Source organism: Lactuca sativa, chromosome 2, assembly GCF_002870075.4.
Source record: "Lactuca sativa cultivar Salinas chromosome 2, Lsat_Salinas_v11, whole genome shotgun sequence".
Taxonomy (NCBI): Eukaryota; Viridiplantae; Streptophyta; class Magnoliopsida; order Asterales; family Asteraceae; genus Lactuca; species Lactuca sativa.
The window spans coordinates 198,509,242-198,529,897 of record NC_056624.2 but is presented as its reverse complement, the minus strand read 5'-3'; the positions used below and the strand labels follow the sequence as shown (position 1 = coordinate 198,529,897).

The 20,656-nt window shown below is 38.6% G+C and overlaps 1 protein-coding gene across 1 annotated transcript; it reads right to left on the bottom strand.

Moving 5' to 3' along the window:
* Positions 1–18,582: 18,582 nt before the first annotated feature.
* On the bottom strand, positions 18,583–20,397 carry LOC111921736 (cytochrome P450 77A2). The gene has a single exon (XM_023917312.3). The coding sequence runs from the start codon at positions 20,325–20,327 to the stop codon at positions 18,798–18,800; it is 1,530 nt and encodes a 509-aa protein (XP_023773080.1). The 5' UTR covers positions 20,328–20,397; the 3' UTR covers positions 18,583–18,797.
* Positions 20,398–20,656: the final 259 nt, after the last annotated feature.

The following is a 20,656-nucleotide window of genomic DNA, read 5'->3' as shown; positions in this document are numbered from 1 at the left end:
TAGTAACCACCACCGTAAGGTGGTGGCCGCCGCCGTGAGCCGCCATGGACCACCACTACCCGAGGTGGTAGTGGGTGGTGTCCCACAAGCAAAACCCTAATGGGCTTAGAGAGTTATTTTGGGCCTATTGGGCCACGTTTGGATGAGGAACCCTAATTAGGGTTTAGAAAGCCCTAGTTATGGGTATTGGGCCTTAGACCTATTGGACCCACTGTTGGGCCATTGGGGTTGGATTGTGAATTAAGCCCAAACTATTCCATCTCATTTATATAGTAGAGTAAAGGACTTAATGGACTAAGTCCTTAATGGGCTAATTGAGATATACTAATATTTGAGAGATTATCAGCACGCACACGAGAATTATTTAATAAGTGAATATTAAATAATAATCATTGGCAGAAATTAATCTAAGCAATAATGGACTTAATGGATTAAGTCCCTAGTGTGTTAAGTCCTTAGAGGGTTAAGTAAGCAACACTTAACCCTAGTTATCATTTGATGTGAAACCCTAATTTCACTTGGGCTTTGTGTTGGGCCATCCGAGAATAATCGAATGGACTAGAGTAATTAGTTGGGCTTTAAGGTAAGGCCCATATGAAGGATTGGGCCCAATTTGGAAAATTGGGCCATAGATGGGCCATAGTTGGGGCTGAGAGGATTGTATGATATTGGGCCCTTAGAATGGGACATGTTGGACTAGACTGGACATTTGGGCCTTAAGGGAAGTCCATGTAGAGGTTTGGGCCCAATTTGGAAAATTGGGCCATATGTTGGGCTTTGATCCCTAGTTGACTTTGGGCCTATGGATTGGGCCTTGGGCTTGGGTAAGCCAAGCTAGGGGTAATGTAGGAATTATCCAAAGCATGTATTTATAGTTATGTGCTAGAACCCAATTATTAATTGGGTGTTATTTGGTGTTGACAGTTCGGGAATCTGTCAACCAGCAGCTGGGGTGGAGTCTGCGGGACTTCAGCAATGTGGGATTGTGTCTTCGGGACTTCAGCAGTGTGAGGTGAGTTTCCTTCCAGTAGGAATGGGTCTACGGCCACAATGCCGGCCCGTTTAGTTAGCAGTAGTTCTGGACTTCAGTCCGATGCAGTAGTTCAGTATGCTTGATGTCTTTGTGATTCAAGCATGTTTTGTGTTATGTGTTCCAGACTCTGTTCCGATATAATATGCAGTATATGTATTCATGCTAGTTGATATGTTTATGCTATGTTATGTTCAGTCAGTTCCGGACTTCGGTCCGATGCAGGGGACAAGGTCCCAATCAGTTCCGGACTTCGGTCCGATGCAGTTAGTTCCGGACTTCGGTCCGATGCAGAGGGCAAGGCCCTGGTTAGTTCCGGACTCCGGTCCGATGCAGTTTCCAGACTTCGGTTCGATGCAGAGGGCAAGACCCTGGTTAGTTCCGGACTCCGGTCCGATGCAGTTTCCGGACTTCGGTTCGATGCAGAGGGCAAGACCCTGGTTAGTTCCGGACTCCGGTCCAATGCAGTTTCCGGACTTCGGTCCGATGCAGAGGGCAAGGCCCTGGTTAGTTCCGGACTCCGGTCCGATGCAGTTTCCGAACTTCGGTTCGATGCAGAGGGCAAGACCCTGGTTAGTTTCCGGACTTCGGTCCGATGCAGTGGGCAAGGCCCAGTAGATGCTTTATATGTTATTGTATGGTATGTGGTAGTTTGGGGGAGCTCACTAAGCTTCGTGCTTATGGTTTTCAGTTTTGGTTTCAGGTACTCAGTTTTTAAAAGAGAAGCTCGGGAAGATTGCAGTGCACACACACCATTTGTTCAGCCTGGGATGTTTATACTCTGATATATTTGACAATTGTTAAGATATTTTGAGATACATTCTTTATGATTCTTATATGACGATTGATGAAGAAGGTTTTATTACTATTTTAAAACGAAATTTTCAGACTGTATTTTTGGGTCGTTTCAAGTTGGTATCAGAGCCCTGGTTTGAGGGATTCGGATACACTTCCGGGTGTATCTGAACTCAAACTAAGGGGAAATAAAAGATTTTTATTATTTAAAAATGAAAACGTCTTCTAAAAAGAATTTTGAAAGCACCTAGAAAGAAAGAAATTTTTAACGAGATAGAGGTGTGTGCATGCGATCAGCCGAGCTCAAGTAAGTACTCCCAAATTACCCATACAAATTATGTTATGATTATCAGTTCCAGTTTTAGTTTCAGTTTCAGCTTCAGTTTCAGTAGAACGGCATGCTAGAATAGGACTAAGGATCTAGGATGATGCCTTATGTGCCTGCTTTATGTGTTTCAGCTCGATAAGAATTTCATGCTAGTAATGAGTAGGCAGTAGTAGGATAGCCTGTGTAGGTTATGCCTGATAGTATGAGCTTAGCATTGTATGCTAGTATAGTTTCTTGTTATGAGAATAGTTTTGCCTGAGTATGTTTCCTTTATCTGAATGCTGCTTGCTTTGTGCTTGTGGGACACTGAGTGATGGGAGTTAGCCATTAGGTGAATACGTCACACCACATGTGATCAGGGTTGAATAATCTCAGAGTGCTGAATTTGGCCCCATTGCGCAGCTCTTGTTTGAGTCCAACCGTTGTAGGGACGAGTCTTTTACTTGAAGGATTATCTGAGCCTCGTCACATGTGATGGTATTCAGGTGGTGGCTAATTGGCATTACAAGGAGGCCTTCAGCAGCTGAGGACTGGTTTGGGTGGAGTCAGAAGTTCCCTAGGGAAAGCCTAGGAAAGTAGTAGCAGAGATCAGTAGCAGTAGAGTGACTTGGTGGAGTCGAGGCAGTTCTTGAGGAAAGTACGGATAGATGTGGAAGGTAGTATGGGCCCGTACTACTGAAAGTAGAGGATCCGTACTCGAATCAAGGAAGGCTGAGATGAATCCAGGGAACTTGTAGTGTGTGAGATCCCTCGAGATTGGGTGAGTATTGTGATGTTAGTGATGGCATGTTGCCGAGTATAGTGACGCTACGTGGTAGACCAGATGGTAGTTCTGGTGTCGACAGGGGATCAGGCTCGGACTCTGGAGTCGGGCAGATTGATGATCAGATGAGAGAGTTCATTTCATTTGAGAATTTTGCGCAGTATCACTAACCAGACTCCTGTGATCCTCAGTGTGATCAAGGAGGGCATTATGGAGATTTGTGATGAGAGGCCGAATGCATTCTGCACTGAGATAACAGTCATGATAGAGACCCGTACGTTGATGTTTCGGGAATTCACAATTTGTGAGGCTTCAGATTGTCAGGGGGTTAGGGACCCCATTGTTAGCGGCAGATGGTTGGCAGATGTTGCCAACACATTTCGTACCAGACGTTGTCTCGAAAGGAGACAAGATCTGACTTACTTCCTGTCTCCTGAGGGATAGAGCACGAGATTGATAGGAAGAGGTTGGTAGTGAGTTGAGTGATGACGTGGTTGATGTTATGTCATGGGATGACTTCCAGACCAGATTATGGGCAGAGTGTGCCCAGGCGATTGAGGCGCAGCAGTTGGCGCAAGAGTTGTTAGATCTCCACCAGAAGACTAAGACTGTGGCAGAGATCACTGCCAAGTCTCGAGAAAGAGCTTATATGGTACCATAGTATGCAGTAGATGAGGAAATGAAGAAGATAAGTTATGAGAACATACTATGGAATTATAGCAGGGAGATTGTAAGTATCTCGGGGTGCAAGACCCTAAATGATATGACTTCCATAGCTCGAGAGCGGGATATGGACTTGGAGCACATTGGTAAGAGGGAACCAGATTAGTTACTCATATTGAAGGGTCACGAGAGGAGACCCAAGATTTCGGATTAGCTTCCGAGAGACCAGTAGGACCAGATTCGGTGTAGCACTTGCGGGAGTTTGGAAAGTACAGTGTCATCTTGGTTTATTCCAAGACTGAGGAGCAACACGAGAAGCACCTGCGGGAAGTGCTAGAGACTTTGAGGAGGAAGAGAATTTTCGCAAGGATCTTTAATCGTGAGTTCTGGTTGCACGGAGTGCAATTTCTTAGGGTACCTCGTCAATCGGAAGGATATTCTAGTCAATCCGGCCAAGATAGAGGCCGTGATAAAGTGGGAGATTCCGATGGTCTCCAATTGAGATTCGGAGTTTCCTGGGTTTAGCGAGTTATTATCGGAGATTTATTCGAATTTTTAGAGTTGTGTGATCTTTTGGATTAGCTAGTGTTGAAACACTAGCAATGGTAAGTGTGGTTTCTAGCAGATTGGTCATGGGTGGCGAGAAGGATTGGGAATTCTTCCAGTTTTGTGTGCAGTAGGGCATTAGTTGAATCAAAGTGGGGGAGAATCAAGGATTCAGAAGCGAGGCAGTTTTGAGACTAGGATAAGTTTCGCATCCTTACTGGGAAGGAAGATAGCCCAAGTGGTTGTATGGTTTGAGGATAGTGTGAGATGGAAGTTCGGAAAAGCATGCCAATAAGGAGATCGCGTTCTCGTGATGTTACTAGTAAGCCTTAGGGAATCAGGTTTGGGATTCCATTCAGGACATGAGTTCAGTTGAGTGCGGGGCAAGCGTGTGTTCGATCCAGTATTAGAGTGTTGTAAGTCTGCGGGTGTAGCCGTAGCATTCACAAGATTAGCAGATAGTACTAGAGTGATGTGAGTCTGTGGGTGTAGCCGCAGCCTTCACTAGGTGGGTAGATAGCGTGAGTGCGTTGTTAGGACGCAGAAAGATCAGTAGTACTCACCATTTCAGGTATAGCAGTGAGGATATGGAAATCCATGGATTGGATTTCGGAATTTCCTAGACGGATTAGACCTGGTTAAGCCAGTGATAAGACTGTAGAAGCGCCACATAGAGAAGAGAGCAGAGAAGCAGTGGACTGGTTGAGGTCATTTATGACATAAGGCTACAATTGGTGTTGTAGCAATCGCGTTGAGCTTTAGGCTTGGTGACATCACGATTCGACGCATGGAACCAATCAGTTAGAGCAGAAGGCCGTTAGGGCCACAATGTCGGGATAAGTAGTAGCAGCTAGATCCATAGAAGAATTTCGTCCAGAAGTCGTGCGAGGCGGCTAAGTAGGGAGTCCTTTGACTCCGCAGTTGGGCTGGAACCCGATATTTTAGATGATTGGTGAGAAATTGAGACCAGGTAGATCTCTGTAGATGTGAGGAAACAGCCACGTGGCAGCATACAGTTTCAGGCAATTCAGTGTTCCGAGCAGTTCAGTGTTCAGATAGTTCAGTGCTTCGAGCAGTTCAGTGTTCAGACAATTCAGTGTTTCGGGCAGTTCAATGTTCAGGTAGTTCAGTGTTCAGAAAGTTCAGTGTTTCAGGCAATTACAGCTTTTGGGCAATGTTAGTAATTATGCCCTAAGTTGCAAGTATAGACAGGATAGTTGGTTTAATGGGAAGTGACAAGTCACCCTCAGCGGGATTATCGGAGCATTGGCCAAGTATAAGTGAATCACAGGGATAAGTGGATTTGTGATTCTGTTTTCTAGTGTGAGCTTTGAGTTACCCGAAGTTGAGTAGGCAACTGAGTAGAAAGTGGATTGGATTTAGCAAACATGAATCAGTAGAGTGGTCTGTCAGGGATTCGGACCATCTCAAGACATCAGAACTTAGATGAAGTAGATGTGATCTTGTTGCGAGGAAGTAGTTCGCCTATAGATATTTGGGCTTTGCGATGATTGGTCACAGCTACCCTGAGAAGGTTAGGGTGTACTCAGGATTATGGCCATGTTACTTGAGAAGTGAGCGTACAGGGAATAGTAAGGAATGATTTCGAGGACGAAATCTAATTCAAGTGGGGGAGAGTTGTAACACCCGTTTATAAAATAAATAAATAAATGTATAGAAGCACTAAAAAAAAATAATAATATATAATATTTGAGCGAGGTGTTAGTTTCGAGGAGTTAAAAGTCATAATTATAGAAGTCAGGGTGCGTTTGGTAATTTTTGGACTTAAATTGAAGATATTTGAAGGCTTAAGGGGTTGATTTGCAATTTAGGGACCTGATATGAAAGGAATTTATGGGATCAGGGTTTAAAAGGTAAATTGTAGCCTAATATTGAAAAGAAATCGGGAAGGAGGGACCAGAAGTGTATATTGTGCATAAGTTTGAAAGAGACACGGGTATATACCCGTATCCCTCCCCCCCCCCCCCCACATTGCATCTTGAACCCTAAACGATGGAAGCAGCCGCCCACCTTATCACCCCTCCTCCAGCCGCCATCACCGACCCTTCCCCCTTGTTTCTCCGATCGGTCGCCGACGAGTAAGACCAACGAAGCCAGCAGCCTTGCCCACCTTTCTGACCGAGAGCTTTGTTGGAGACCAAGTCGGAGCAAAGGTCCCTAGCCACCGCATCCATGGGAATGACTTCAATCGCTGCTTCGCCGTGGATTGCCGCCGTCGCAGCCCCGCTGCCGGTAACGACGTGTTCGTCGTGATAGCCGCCAAGACCGACGACCGAGTGGGGTTTTGCTGCTGCAAGAGGCGTGAGTAATCAGAAGATCGATGGTGAACCCATCCGCCGCCATAGGGCCGCTATCCGTTGTTGTTGCTGATCTTTGTTCCAGTCGATCTGCAGCGCCCCTCTCCGCCTCCTTCCACCGCTTTCTGATGTCGATGTGCCATTATTGTTGCTGTTGGAGATTACTGCTGCTGCCGGACCGCCGTATGCCACCAAGGGGAGGTGGCTGAGTTCGTTTTGCAAGCAGAAATTGTATGTGTGTGTTCATTGCAGTTTAGTGGTGTTTGGGTGTTTAGTCTAGCCGGATATAGCAAGGAAGCCATTACCACCACCATGAGGTGGTGGCTGCCGCCAAGCGCCACCGCCGGCCACCATGGTATGGTTGGGTGTGTGTGTATTAGTTAGTGTGTGTGTGTTAGTGTGTGTGTGGTTATGTTTTGATCAAGCATTGTAATTGTAATTATTTTGGGTTAATAATAAAAATAGTAGTAACCACCACCGTAAGGTGGTGGCCGCCGCCGTGAGCCGCCATGGACCACCACTACCCGAGGTGGTAGTGGGTGGTGTCCCACAAGCAAAACCCTAATGGGCTTAGAGAGTTATTTTGGGCCTATTGGGCCACGTTTGGATGAGGAACCCTAATTAGGGTTTAGAAAGCCCTAGTTATGGGTATTGGGCCTTAGACCTATTGGACCCACTGTTGGGCCATTGGGGTTGGATTGTGAATTAAGCCCAAACTATTCCATCTCATTTATATAGTAGAGTAAAGGACTTAATGGACTAAGTCCTTAATGGGCTAATTGAGATATACTAATATTTGAGAGATTATCAGCACGCACACGAGAATTATTTAATAAGTGAATATTAAATAATAATCATTGGCAGAAATTAATCTAAGCAATAATGGACTTAATGGATTAAGTCCCTAGTGTGTTAAGTCCTTAGTGGGTTAAGTAAGCAACACTTAACCCTAGTTATCATTTGATGTGAAACCCTAATTTCACTTGGGCTTTGTGTTGGGCCATCCGAGAATAATCGAATGGACTAGAGTAATTAGTTGGGCTTTAAGGTAAGGCCCATATGAAGGATTGGGCCCAATTTGGAAAATTAGGCCATAGATGGGCCATAGTTGGGGCTGAGAGGATTGTATGATATTGGGCCCTTAGAATGGGACATGTTGGACTAGACTGGACATTTGGGCCTTAAGGGAAGTCCATGTAGAGGTTTGGGCCCAATTTGGAAAATTGGGCCATATGTTGGGCTTTGATCCCTAGTTGACTTTGGGCCTATGGATTGGGCCTTGGGCTTGGGTAAGCCAAGCTAGGGGTAATGTAGGAATTATCCAAAGCATGTATTTATAGTTATGTGCTAGAACCCAATTATTAATTGGGTGTTATTTGGTGTTGACAGTTCGGGAATCTGTCAACCAGCAGCTGGGGTGGAGTCTGCGGGACTTCAGCAATGTGGGATTGTGTCTTCGGGACTTCAGCAGTGTGAGGTGAGTTTCCTTCCAGTAGGAATGGGTCTACGGCCACAATGCCGGCCCGTTTAGTTAGCAGTAGTTCTGGACTTCAGTCCGATGCAGTAGTTCAGTATGCTTGATGTCTTTGTGATTCAAGCATGTTTTGTGTTATGTGTTCCAGACTCTGTTCCGATACAATATGCAGTATATGTATTCATGCTAGTTGATATGTTTATGCTATGTTATGTTCAGTCAGTTCCGGACTTCGGTCCGATGCAGGGGACAAGGTCCCAATCAGTTCCGGACTTCGGTCCGATGCAGTTAGTTCCGGACTTCGGTCCGATGCAGAGGGCAAGGCCCTGGTTAGTTCCGGACTCCGGTCCGATGCAGTTTCCGGACTTCGGTTCGATGCAGAGGGCAAGACCCTGGTTAGTTCCGGACTCCGGTCCGATGCAGTTTCCGGACTTCGGTTCGATGCAGAGGGCAAGACCCTGGTTAGTTCCGGACTCCGGTCCGATGCAGTTTCCGGACTTCGGTCCGATGCAGAGGGCAAGGCCCTGGTTAGTTCCGGACTCCGGTCCGATGCAGTTTCCGGACTTCGGTTCGATGCAGAGGGCAAGACCCTGGTTAGTTTCCGGACTTCGGTCCGATGCAGTGGGCAAGGCCCAGTAGATGCTTTATATGTTATTGTATGGTATGTGGTAGTTTGGGGGAGCTCACTAAGCTTCGTGCTTATGGTTTTCAGTTTTGGTTTCAGGTACTCAGTTTTTAAAAGAGAAGCTCGGGAAGATTGCAGTGCACACACACCATTTGTTCAGCCTGGGATGTTTATACTCTGATATATATTTGACAATTGTTAAGATATTTTGAGATACATTCTTTATGATTCTTATATGACGATTGATGAAGAAGGTTTTATTACTATTTTAAAACGAAATTTTCAGACTGTATTTTTGGGTCGTTTCAATAACAATTATAAAAAGATATTGTAACATCCCAAATTCGAGTAAAATTTAAATTTTTCTTTCTTTTCAAAAAGAACCCAATGACCATAAGTGTTTACAAAATACTATTTCAAAAGTCATAATCAATAATCAGAGTGTCCCAAAATCTAATTAACATAAAATCTGAAGGATGTGCACGATTACGCCTTTGCCTTGCCACAATCATCTGAAGTACCTGAAACCATAAACTGAAATTGTAAGCCAAATCTTAGTGAGTTCCCCAAAGTACAACCACACGACATAATACATACAAACCAACATGTTGGATCCAATCACTCATTTGACTGGAATACCCACGGGTCCATAACCATCGGGCTGGATTACCCCTGACCCAATCAGTCATCGGATAAGAATGCTAATATACAACGGGTCCACTTAGTCATTGGACCGGAATACCATCGGCCCACTCATTCATCGGACTGGAATGCCAATATACAACGGGTCCACTCAGTGATCGGACTAGAATACCCTCGGGTCCACTCAGTCATTGGACTGAAATACCCCCGGTCTATTGACTCATGCATATAGTAGTAAATCCTCAACCTAAAACCATAACACGTCGACATATACATAAAAGATAACATAATTCCAGAAATAGATAATCATATAACCAGTCAGTAGACAAACAGATAGATCTACAGATCACTACCATATAGCAACATCCTATATATCAGGATACAGATCTAAAAACTCACTACATCATAACAACATCATATATACCATGATACAGATCTATCAGATTACTACAGCTTAACAACATCCTATATACCAGGATACATAATCTAGTGGGTCGGCATGGGTGCCTTCGACCCCTCGAGTATAGTGAGGAAAACTCACCTCTCAGTCTAAAAAGATAGTTTATCACACCACAACTGAGCATACCAACTCTACGGGTCACCTGTACAACAAACAGTGAGCTTGTCTCGAAATATTGCCCAAAATACCCAAATTACCCTCAGGTCGAACTTGGTCAAAACCTTGGTCAAAGGTCAAAGGTCAAAGTCAATAAGTCTACTCAGCCAATCACCATGTCATTGCTAGCTTCAGCCACGCCATGGGGACTATAGGACAAAACAGTCGCATGGGAGCCATCCACCACATCGTTGTGACTGTTCAGAACAGCTTAATCCACTAAGTTCTTAATCCATCCAACCAATCATTTAAACTTCCCATAAGGCATTCTCTCATCCAATGAACCATAAAAATTCATAAGCATACGTGTCCAATGCTTGTCTTGAACTCAAACTATGTCAAAATAAAGTAAAAAGGGTCAAGATCACATGCAAGAGTTTAAAACTCTAAGAAATTCTAGATCCAACACTCGTAACCCTAAAGGGACTCTGGGGATTCATAAAGTTGGCAACTTTATGGATCCCAACACTCCAATATGTCCCAAGATGAATAATAAAGCATAGAAACCTAGATCCATGCACAATAAACCAAAAAGCATGGAACTTAAGGACTTACAAAAATCCAGAAGATGCACATAACAAGATGAGAAGAGTTCCCTGCTGAATACAAGCCCCCTAATACCTAAAAATTAACACGAAAGGCTTAGAAAGCAAATTAGAGGTTAGGATTTCTTTGGAGGCTGAGAGAGTTTGATAGAGGTTGAGGGTGAGTAACCATAGCCATCACATTCCCTTAAATAGTGACGCAAACCCCGGAGACTAAGGTTTCTCATTAAACTGCAATCACGTCGTGGTTATAGGCCGCCACGCCGTGGTGGTCATTTAAATCCCACGATCTAGAACGCTCCGCCACATCGTGGTGATGCTCCACTACGACGTGGTCACCTAATTAAAAGTTAAAACATAAAAATCAATTTATACCTAGACTGTATGTTACATATATGTAATAGATAAATAAATAAAATAATATTAATTTGTGATAAACTCTAACAATAGTATTTTTTTAATTAACAAGATTCATGGAATTGTTCTAAAAAACTTCTCAAATGGTTGTTTTCAATGCCTAAAAAAATTCAATAATATATTTTTTATTTAAACTTTTATTATGTCATATGTTTATTATGTATTTTTTGGCCATATTTATAATAAGACATCATCGTTTTAATACATCATTTTAATCTGGTTCTAGAAAAAATATTATCACATCCACAACCTGTTTAATGTTCTTGTATAAAGTATCTCCATATATAACACACTTGCTTTATATATGGGTATCAAAAACATATTATTATGTTGTCAAATCTACAATTCCATGAAAATACTTCAAGTTTAAAATTGTTGGAGATCATAAAAGTTAAATCTCATGAGTGTAGATATTTTAGTATCTACTTAACTTATTCGTATAAGAAACATTATTATTCATTTCGCCACATTTCATTTTACAGATATTTTAAATTAATTTTTATTCCACATGTTATTTTATGTTTTTTTTTCAATTTATTTAATTACAATAGTATTTAAATGAAAATCGTTTTGACATATATCATTCTCTCTTTCAATCTTTCAAATGTCAATTTAAGGTAATTTAGAATTAACTAAATTTCACTTTTTGATATGTTTTTCAATTTTATTTATTTTCCACCTAAGACAATGTCATCTAATACCATCTATTAATAATGAGGATATATTAATATCTAACCTAATATAAGCTAATATTAATAATAATGTATCTACTCTAATATAATAATTACTTACTTTCCTTCTAAAATTCCTAATTTTGAATAACTCCTACTGCATTAAATCCAGTTAAATTCTACATATTGTTTATGTTCTTAGTTTTTCTCTACATTCATTCTCCTTGCATCACGCGATCTGGTTTTATCTTCCTAAGTTTCTTCTTCTCCCATTTGGAAATGATATCACCTATGAATAATATTGATTCAACAGTTAAAATACTAAATCAATGTAATTGAGTCAAACAACTCTCAAGTTATCACATACCTCTTCGTTACCAAAACATATATAGAGACAATGAAGAAGTTCTTTTGAAACACATGAGAAGACTTGGGAATTCTTGTAGTTTTCCGGTGAATATTTAATTTATCAGTGATGTGTCTCAAAAAGTACAACTATACTCATCTTTCTAACACTCATTTTTTGTCATGCAACCATGCTGGGGATTTTCGATTGATTATACATTACCCAAGAAGCCTACCTTTTTTGTTGAATCATGATTCATAATGTTTTGTTTTGTTGTTTCTAACAGATTCACGACATGTTCATGCAAATAATCTATAGCTGTAGGTAAAGTTTCTATAAAATCTTGAGGAAATACTAAAGGAAATTGATGGGAGTTTGTAAGACATGGCTTTTTAATAGATTGTATAAGGATATACAACTTTGCTTCTCTATGATATACAATATACTACTATTTTACATTCAATGTTTCATTTTGAAGCTGATAAATATGGGAATGCTCTTCATTGATCTCTAATAACACATTATTTAATTTTGTCAATTGGGCCTAGAGTCTCTCAAATGTTTAGTTTGTCGCTGATGTTGCATATACTCTACTCACTAAATTGATGGCCATTTGATTTAGTTGATGTTAAACATAATGATTGATTTGGTCTAAGTTGCCCTATCACTGGTGGGTTCGATGTTGCTTTATACGGAGAAAGATGCTAAATGGTTGTAGTAATGATCTTATGGCAGGTTGGGACAAATTTCCTTTAGTTGGTCACTCTGGACCGTTTTGCCCCTGATGAAGGGTGGTGACAACTTTCTGCTGCTCATAGTATATCACTATTAGTATGGGCTACATGGAAAATTACAACTCAAGATAGTTGGAAGTGATGATCTTTCGCCCTTGTGGACATGTTGTGTACATGTTGTACCAGAACTAGACATAAAAATGAATAATATATTAATGAGCAATTTAAGACTTATTCATGATTTAAAAGATAGGGTTATTGTCATGATAACCCAACTAACTATCACGTTTTGACTTAAAAGGTCCCTCATGTTATTTTTTTGCATCCTAGGGGCATAAACTAATGTTTTACCTGCTAATAAAGGTATGGACCATATTTTAAGCCGGTTTTACCGGTTGCAATAAGCTTGTTTGACTTTTCATTTTCTTTTGAAAAACAAAATTTTAAAAGAATATGCCATGTGGCTTTTTTTTGGAAATGCACCTTCCATGATTTCTTCTCCCATTTCTTTGACCTTCTTGTCTATTTGACTTGCTTCCATAAACACAACCTGATTTTGAAATTGTTCTCGAATGACAGGTAAAGGATCAAATCTTTTGTTAGAATTCTTGAATATTTGCTTAATTTGTTATATGATTCTGTTAGAAATCTAGGAAAGGAGGAATGCTCGAGGTCGATGTAGATTTGGACCACCACTGGAACACCCACCTGCAAAACACCCAATGAGTTGCATTCAGTCCCGACGATTATCCGATCTATTTTATCCGACAACTATCGTTTATTTTCAACGCTCAGTTCCTTCCTCGCTTATGGATCTCCCACATAACCTACATTCAATTCCAGGTTTGTAAATCCGATTTTGTTTCAGTCGAATTTGGTGTTCGATTCAGTCGAAGTTGTACCTGATCAGAAGTATTGTGAAAGTTATGAAAAAGTTCACTTTCAAAAATAAATGACAAACAAAACCGATAAAGTGATATTCATCTTTATCGGCGTCGCTTCGTTATGCTTCTTCATTGTATTCCCCCTCTAAGTACTTTTCGGTGACTATTACTATGACGGTACACACTTAGTGTCCCGACAAGCTCACGATCAGATCAATTTACAATCTTAATCATTAGTTATTCGGAATCGAATTCAGATCGTGTAGAAGGTCACTAGAACTCCCACATAACCAGCCCATGGTATTGTCACATAACCCGCATTCAGTTCCAGGTTACAATCTGGTTTTTTTGGAGTCAATTTTGCATTCAGTTCGTTGATTTTGGGGGAGAACGAACATAATAGTAAGATGTTATCAAAGAAGCGTCGGGAATAGAGGCACTCACCATCATCACCATTCACCACAGCTACTGTTAACTTTTGGGTCAATTCTGTTGCCGGCAAAGATGTATAAAAAAAATAAAAAATAAAAGACAAACACAGGTTTTTAGGGTTACATGGTTTTGTGGCTCTTTGATTTTATTTAAGTGAAAGAGATAAGATTTTTTATTTTTTTTATTTTAATAGGAAAAATCCACCTGGACAGCATGTGAGCGCCACATGAATAATTTCAGTTGACCAAATGCTGTGTGGACGCCAGCTCATCTAGGCAATCGGATGACCGCTTCATTTTTCATATATTCCCCTATTTAATCCATAATTTTAAAGTTTATGCCCCTAGGATGCAAAAAAATAACATGTAGGACTTTTTAAACCAAAACGTAATAGTTGGTTGGATTATATTGACAATAACCCTGAAAGATATGATGTAAACCATTTATGGGGTAAAGAAAATTTATTTGTGGGATTAAAATCTCCCTACCCAATTGAAAGCATGGACAAGATAGAGGCTAAAAAAAATAACATTTCTATTGTTAGTTATCGACTTATTGCTTCAAACGACATTTGAAGATTGTGATTTTTCTATTTGATTTATGAATATTTTATTTGATTTTTCTCTCTTGTATTTAATTGACTAATCCAATCCAACACAATATATTTTGATCATTGCAAATTTTTATTAGTTTTGAGTTTTGTTATTCATATTGACAATTAAAATAAGTTTTATTACTTTTGATAATATATAAACTTTGTTTTTTCTTTTTCAAAGTAACAAGTAAAAATTGTATCTAATACTACAATGGTAAACTTTTAGTTGTCTTGAATTTATTTTTTCTTTGTATGTTTATTCTTTATTATTAATTAATATATTTATATAAAACTTTTTATATTCAATTAATAGGTTGTATAAAATTTTTAAATATAGATAATGCCGAAATTTTTCAATGGAACATTCAATACTTATTGTATATATGAAAAAATGCATAAATTTATTAATTTTTCTATTATTATCCATGTTATTTTAAAATACGTCAATAGTTGTTATTTAAAATATAGAAGTAAGTACTCATTAATTCATCATTTCGATCATATTTATTTCGTAATTTTACTATAAACATGTTTAATATTTATACTTTTATACTTAACTTTTTTTTATTCAACCCATATAATATACATTTCTTTCAACTAATTATAAAATATAAGAATTGTAAAAACAATTTCTCACAACACAATTCGCTATGTAATGCCAAAATCGTACAATTTCAAGTTTTAGCATAAAAAAGATGTACATCCATAATGGATTTGTCATAAAAAGCGTCGGAATGTATAAAGTGATTGTGAGATTTACTAAAAATAAAATCTATCTTTTCTGCTTTAAAATATCCCAATTTCACATCTTCTAGTAGAAACATTCAATGCTAGCATGGTGGCAACCAAAGTTTTATGGTGTTTATTGCTTTTAGAAGAAACCTCCTTTTCTTGTTGAGCATTAACTAAGTTCATAAGTTGCAGATAATTACAACCAATGCTATTATAACATATAGAAAATTAACTGTGCAATATATATATATTCTATCATAAAATGGTAACATCTATCAATCGTCAATATTATATGTATTCATTAAATATAGTCAAGATCGGAATGGAGATGTTATGAGCAAAAGCTCTAACAGTCCTTGACCTGTACATAATATTACTAAGGCTCTATGCATCATTTGAGAATTTTTTAGATGATATTCAAGTAAACTTTGTTTGGATGAAATATAAAGAGGATTATACTTGTTTCCCTAGTAGATGTTTTCTTGAATGTTTCCCTAACAAAATTAGGAACACCACCTAACGAACACATATTCTTAAACAGAAAAGTTAATTATACTCTCTTAGAGAGTTAACAGAACAATAACAAGGAAAATAAATGCATTTCTTGGTTTCTATTGAGAAGTTAAGGAAGAATATGGTGTTGTACTAGGTGATTCTTGTGTCAAAGTATTTATAGTGCCTACTTTGTTAGTTAGGAAGTAAAGCACTGTGTTGGATTATTTATAGTTTAGACTTTATCAAAGTTGATGTGTCTATATATAATTGAAAATTTTAATGTTTTCTCTAAAATTCTCTAAAAATGGTAAATTGCATCAACCGAAAAGACCATAATGAATCTTTGCCATGACCCATCACGTGGATAGTCACCACTCAATCACGGAATCCTCCCTAATAAATAAAGATCTTTTTAACACATGTCACATTCTCATTTATTTTGTCACATGTAATTTTGTGGTTATTTTAAATTAATATTTATTTGTTTATCTAAATTATTTGTTTAAATTTAAAGAGAAAAAAACACTTTAATTTTTATAATTCAATATTTTCTCATTTTTCTTATAAATTTATACTTCCCAAATGTTTATAATTTTGTATTTAGTTTTTCTTTAAAATAAACTAATGTAAACCACTTGGGTTGTGGTGACTTGGTAAGGCATGTGGAAGATATGGTGGATAATCTATTGACCCATATTCAAATCCTGGCACCACTCAGCCCTTGTGACCATGGAGGTTCGCCTGCAGTGACTCCAGGGCATGAGGCAAAGCCTCATGTTTGCAGCGGGGGATTAGTCGGTGCGCGAAAGCTGGCCCGGAAACCCTCGTTAGGGAAGTTCCCTTTCCAAAAAAAACTAATATAATATATGATTCTCACACCTAATATTAATAATAATTTAGATGTCTCAAAATTTAAACTCTAGACCTACTATGTGAAATTTGACACAATCACCACTAAGCTTCAATCCTAATGACTAACTTATCTAAAATGAATATCCCTTTAAAGTATCCTTGTATTAGAACATTAGACTACTCGGAGTGGGCAACGCCCCACTCCCGTTATTACGCCTCATAACACGTGATAACATCAGTGAACACCGTCCCACCCTCCCGTTATTGCATGTTAAAGGTTTTCACGTTATTTCCCGTTACCACCATCACATATGGTAACGGCGTTTTTTTGTTTTTTTGCCTTGTAACTCGTGTTGCCCACACCCACCCCTCTTAGAATTCACTTATGAATTTTTAGATCTTTACTGTATGGATAAATATACCGAACAACAATATTCAATGAATGTTCAATGAATATCCATTTTTGAAGGAATTTATTTGTAATAATAATTTTAGAAACATGTTTTACATAAATGAATGTCAAAACCAATGGAATTAATAACATTTCGTAAAAACAACATTTGTGGCGAACAAATGCGTGAAATCTAATTTGGATTTGGATGGTTGACTTAGTAAGAAAATATAATTTCCATCACAATTTTGAAGTTATCACATATGAGATAATCAACTCGTGTTTTTATATCCCACTAGGTGTGATATCCGTGTATTACACGGATTGATTTAAAAAAAATTAAACATTAAAGTGTAAAAAAATATTTTTTTAATGTACAACTTTAAAATAAGAAAAGAATAAACGTATTTATTGGAATTTAATATCATATATATGATATTTAATATTGTACATATATAAATATATGACTTTAATTTTAAAATCGAAACAAACCAAAAATTGACAAGTGAATAATATTTATTTCAAAAATATCATAAAATGACAAGTGTCAAAACTCATGAGAGATTGACATGTGGCAAAAAAACACCTTCATTTATTAAGAAGGATATTTGTGATCGAGAACCGGAAAGAAAAAAAAGTGATAAGCGTCTATTCATGACAAATTAGAGCAGATAAAATGTCAAAAAAATGTATAATCCTTTCTAATAAATGAAGGTTTTTTTGCTATTTATTACACTTTCATTTAATTTGACAAATGTCATTTTGTGGTTTTGTTGAATTAATTTTTTTCAACATGTCATGACTTTTCTATTTTATTAAATTCCATATAATATTTTAATATAATAGTTACAATAAATATAGTAATAAATGGATATAAATTTTATTAATGAACTTAACTTTTAATTTCAAAATTCTCAAAATTAAAGCTTATTAGTTTCTTTTATTTGTTTAAATTTAAAAGATAAAAAACATTTCTATTATAATAATTCATTATTTTTCTTATTTTTTTATAAATTTAAAATTTTTAAATATTTTAACATTTATATTTATTTATTTTAAATTAATTAATATAATACATTGATTTCACAACTAATTAACATTAATAGATAAAATGACAATATAACCATAAAATAGTAATGGTTGTTATATTGGGGGTCAAGCAGGAAATACTCCGTAAATATTTATTGTGAGATGTCCCCTATTTCAAGACATTTTTATAAATTTTTCCTAATTTTTAAATTTTTATCTTTTCGAAAATCTCGCAACTTAACACCCAATTTTTACACTTCGAAACTTTATTTTTCTTTCTGTTCATATCCGAAATCAGTATTTGTGAAATAGTCCCCCATTTTAAGACATTTTCTTAAACTTTTCCCATCTGTATATTATCTTCTTTAAAATCACTAAATTTTACACTTTATTTTTTCATTAGGAAAAAATTTTTACCCCAAAAATTACTATTGAAATGCCCACAACAAAAAGAGCTCAAAAAATAATATATTTAATAAAAATTTATGATCTCTGCAATATATGAACAATTGAGTTGTATCTGACAGTACAGTTTTACCATACAAATGAACTTCAACTAAACCAAAATCATGAACCCCAAACACTTATATTTGTTCCTGCAAATTCTCATAAAAACTAACATCATCAATGTATCGTATTAAAGGCACACATTAAACAAATTACATAAAAACCTATTCATAATATTAAAGAGCTAAGTCATAAAGAAAACATTACATCATACAAAAGTACACTACAAAATTTAATATCCAAAAATTCAAAATATAGATCTATATAGTTCTACACAGTAAAAAACATTAAACAAATTATTAATAACAATACGGATATGGATCCGGATACAAGATTTACCAATTATTGTTTAATCCTTAATCCATATTCAAACTCTTGGTCTAATTGTAGCTCTAAGACTCTTCTTCATCACCACTGTGAACTCCAATTTCTCACTGAAATCAATCTTTGTGTCCTCCGGGAAGGACCTCCATTCGAATTCCTGAACCATCCGAGCTATCATCAGATTCACGTGCACCGTCGCCATGTTCAGCCCTGGGCAGATCCTCCGCCCCACCCCAAACGGCAACATCTTAACTCCGGTCACCCCTGTAATGTCTGCATCCTCGCCGCCGGTCAAGAACCTATCTGGGTCGAATTTTTTCGGGTTTTTCCACAGTTTCGGATCTTCTGCTACACCCGGTAGAAATATCTCAACATTTGTTCCGATCGGTATATCATACCCGGCTAACTTTGCAGGCTCGATAACCGAATGGGTTAGAGAAAAATAAGTGGGCGGATGTTTTCGTAATAACTCCTTTACGACGGCGTTTAGGTAGGGCATGTGCTCGACGTCTTTCTCGTCGACTCTTTTCTCTCCGACGGTGGCTTTGATCTCATCGTAGAGCTTCGATTGTATGGTAGGGTTTTCGATAAACCTCGCGATGGCCCACTCGATCGCCGTTCCGGTGGTATCGGTGCCTCCGTTGAGGAATTCCGAGCACAAAGTGACAATCTCTGGATTCGTTGGAGGATGCTTCCGTCCCTCCACTGTTAAGTCGAACAAAGTATCCAGGTATGAGAACTCTGCCGCCGTTGGATCGGATCCTGGATTTTTCACCGCCGCTCGACGCTGCTCGATGAACGGCACTAACGTCGCAATTTGCTGCTCCCTGACTTCCATTGCTTTTTTCCGCTGCTTCGAGAAAAAAGGTCTCAGTAATGGTAGATAATCGTCGATTCTCGGGTCCAGGGTGATCAAAACCGTCTTCATCATATCGTCCATTTTCTCGATCGTCTTCTCGTCCATCTCCACGCCAAAACACATCGCAAGAAGAATGCGAAAAACCGCAAACCGTGCATTTCTCAGCACCCAAACTGCTCCGCCGTTCGCTTCCGCCTCCATTTTCAACCGTTCAACAAGCTTATCCATGGCGGTATCCCTCACATGCCTAAACGTACGTAATTTAGCCGCACTAAGCGCGTTCTGGACCATGTTCCGCCGGAGTGACCGCCACACCGGACCGTACAACGCAGCGTTGACAGTAAATTTGTCACAGCTGAAAATCGTTCTGGTGGGATTTTCAGAGGGTCGGGTAGCGAATAATGCACCCTTTTCAATCAACGCCTCATGAACCAAATCTGCACTGGACAAAATAACCATGGTGCGGGACCCCATTTTAAGAGTGAAAATCGGACCGTATCTCGGTAGCAATTCTCTGACATACTGGAAGAAAGGCTTCCCGGAACCGGCCACCTGAAAAAGATTGCCGATGACCGGCCAACCAGGAGGGCCAGGAGGGAGAGTCAATCGCTTGGATTTAGAATTCCTTGTGAACAAAATCATAATCCCAGATACCAACAAAGCTATTGCAGCGAAGATTATATGATAATAAGGAGAGAGAACAGAAGCCTCCATATTGTTGTCTGTGTTGCTGAGAGAAAAATGATGAAATTGGGAAATGATATGAGCAATGAGTATGAGAATGAGTGGGGATATATAAAAGAGAAAAATGCATGAATTTACAGGTGGAGGTGTAATTAAGAGGATACATTCAAAATCTCCCAACTACATACCAATCAAGTGCCAACCTGGGAGTAGCCTGGGGGGAGGGGGGGAGGGGGAGGGGGGTGGGGGGGTTTACAATCTCTGTCTCAATGTTCGAGTGGTTAATCTTGTTTCTAACCCTCCCCAATCCATTTCCAATATATCAATATAATAAACTCAATTTACACAAAAAATCAAGT

Bases quoted from the DNA above. Each gene is read 5' to 3' on its own strand.
- LOC111921736 (XM_023917312.3), bottom strand. From the start codon at position 20,327: ATGGAGGCTTCTGTTCTCTCTCCTTATTATCATATAATCTTCGCTGCA.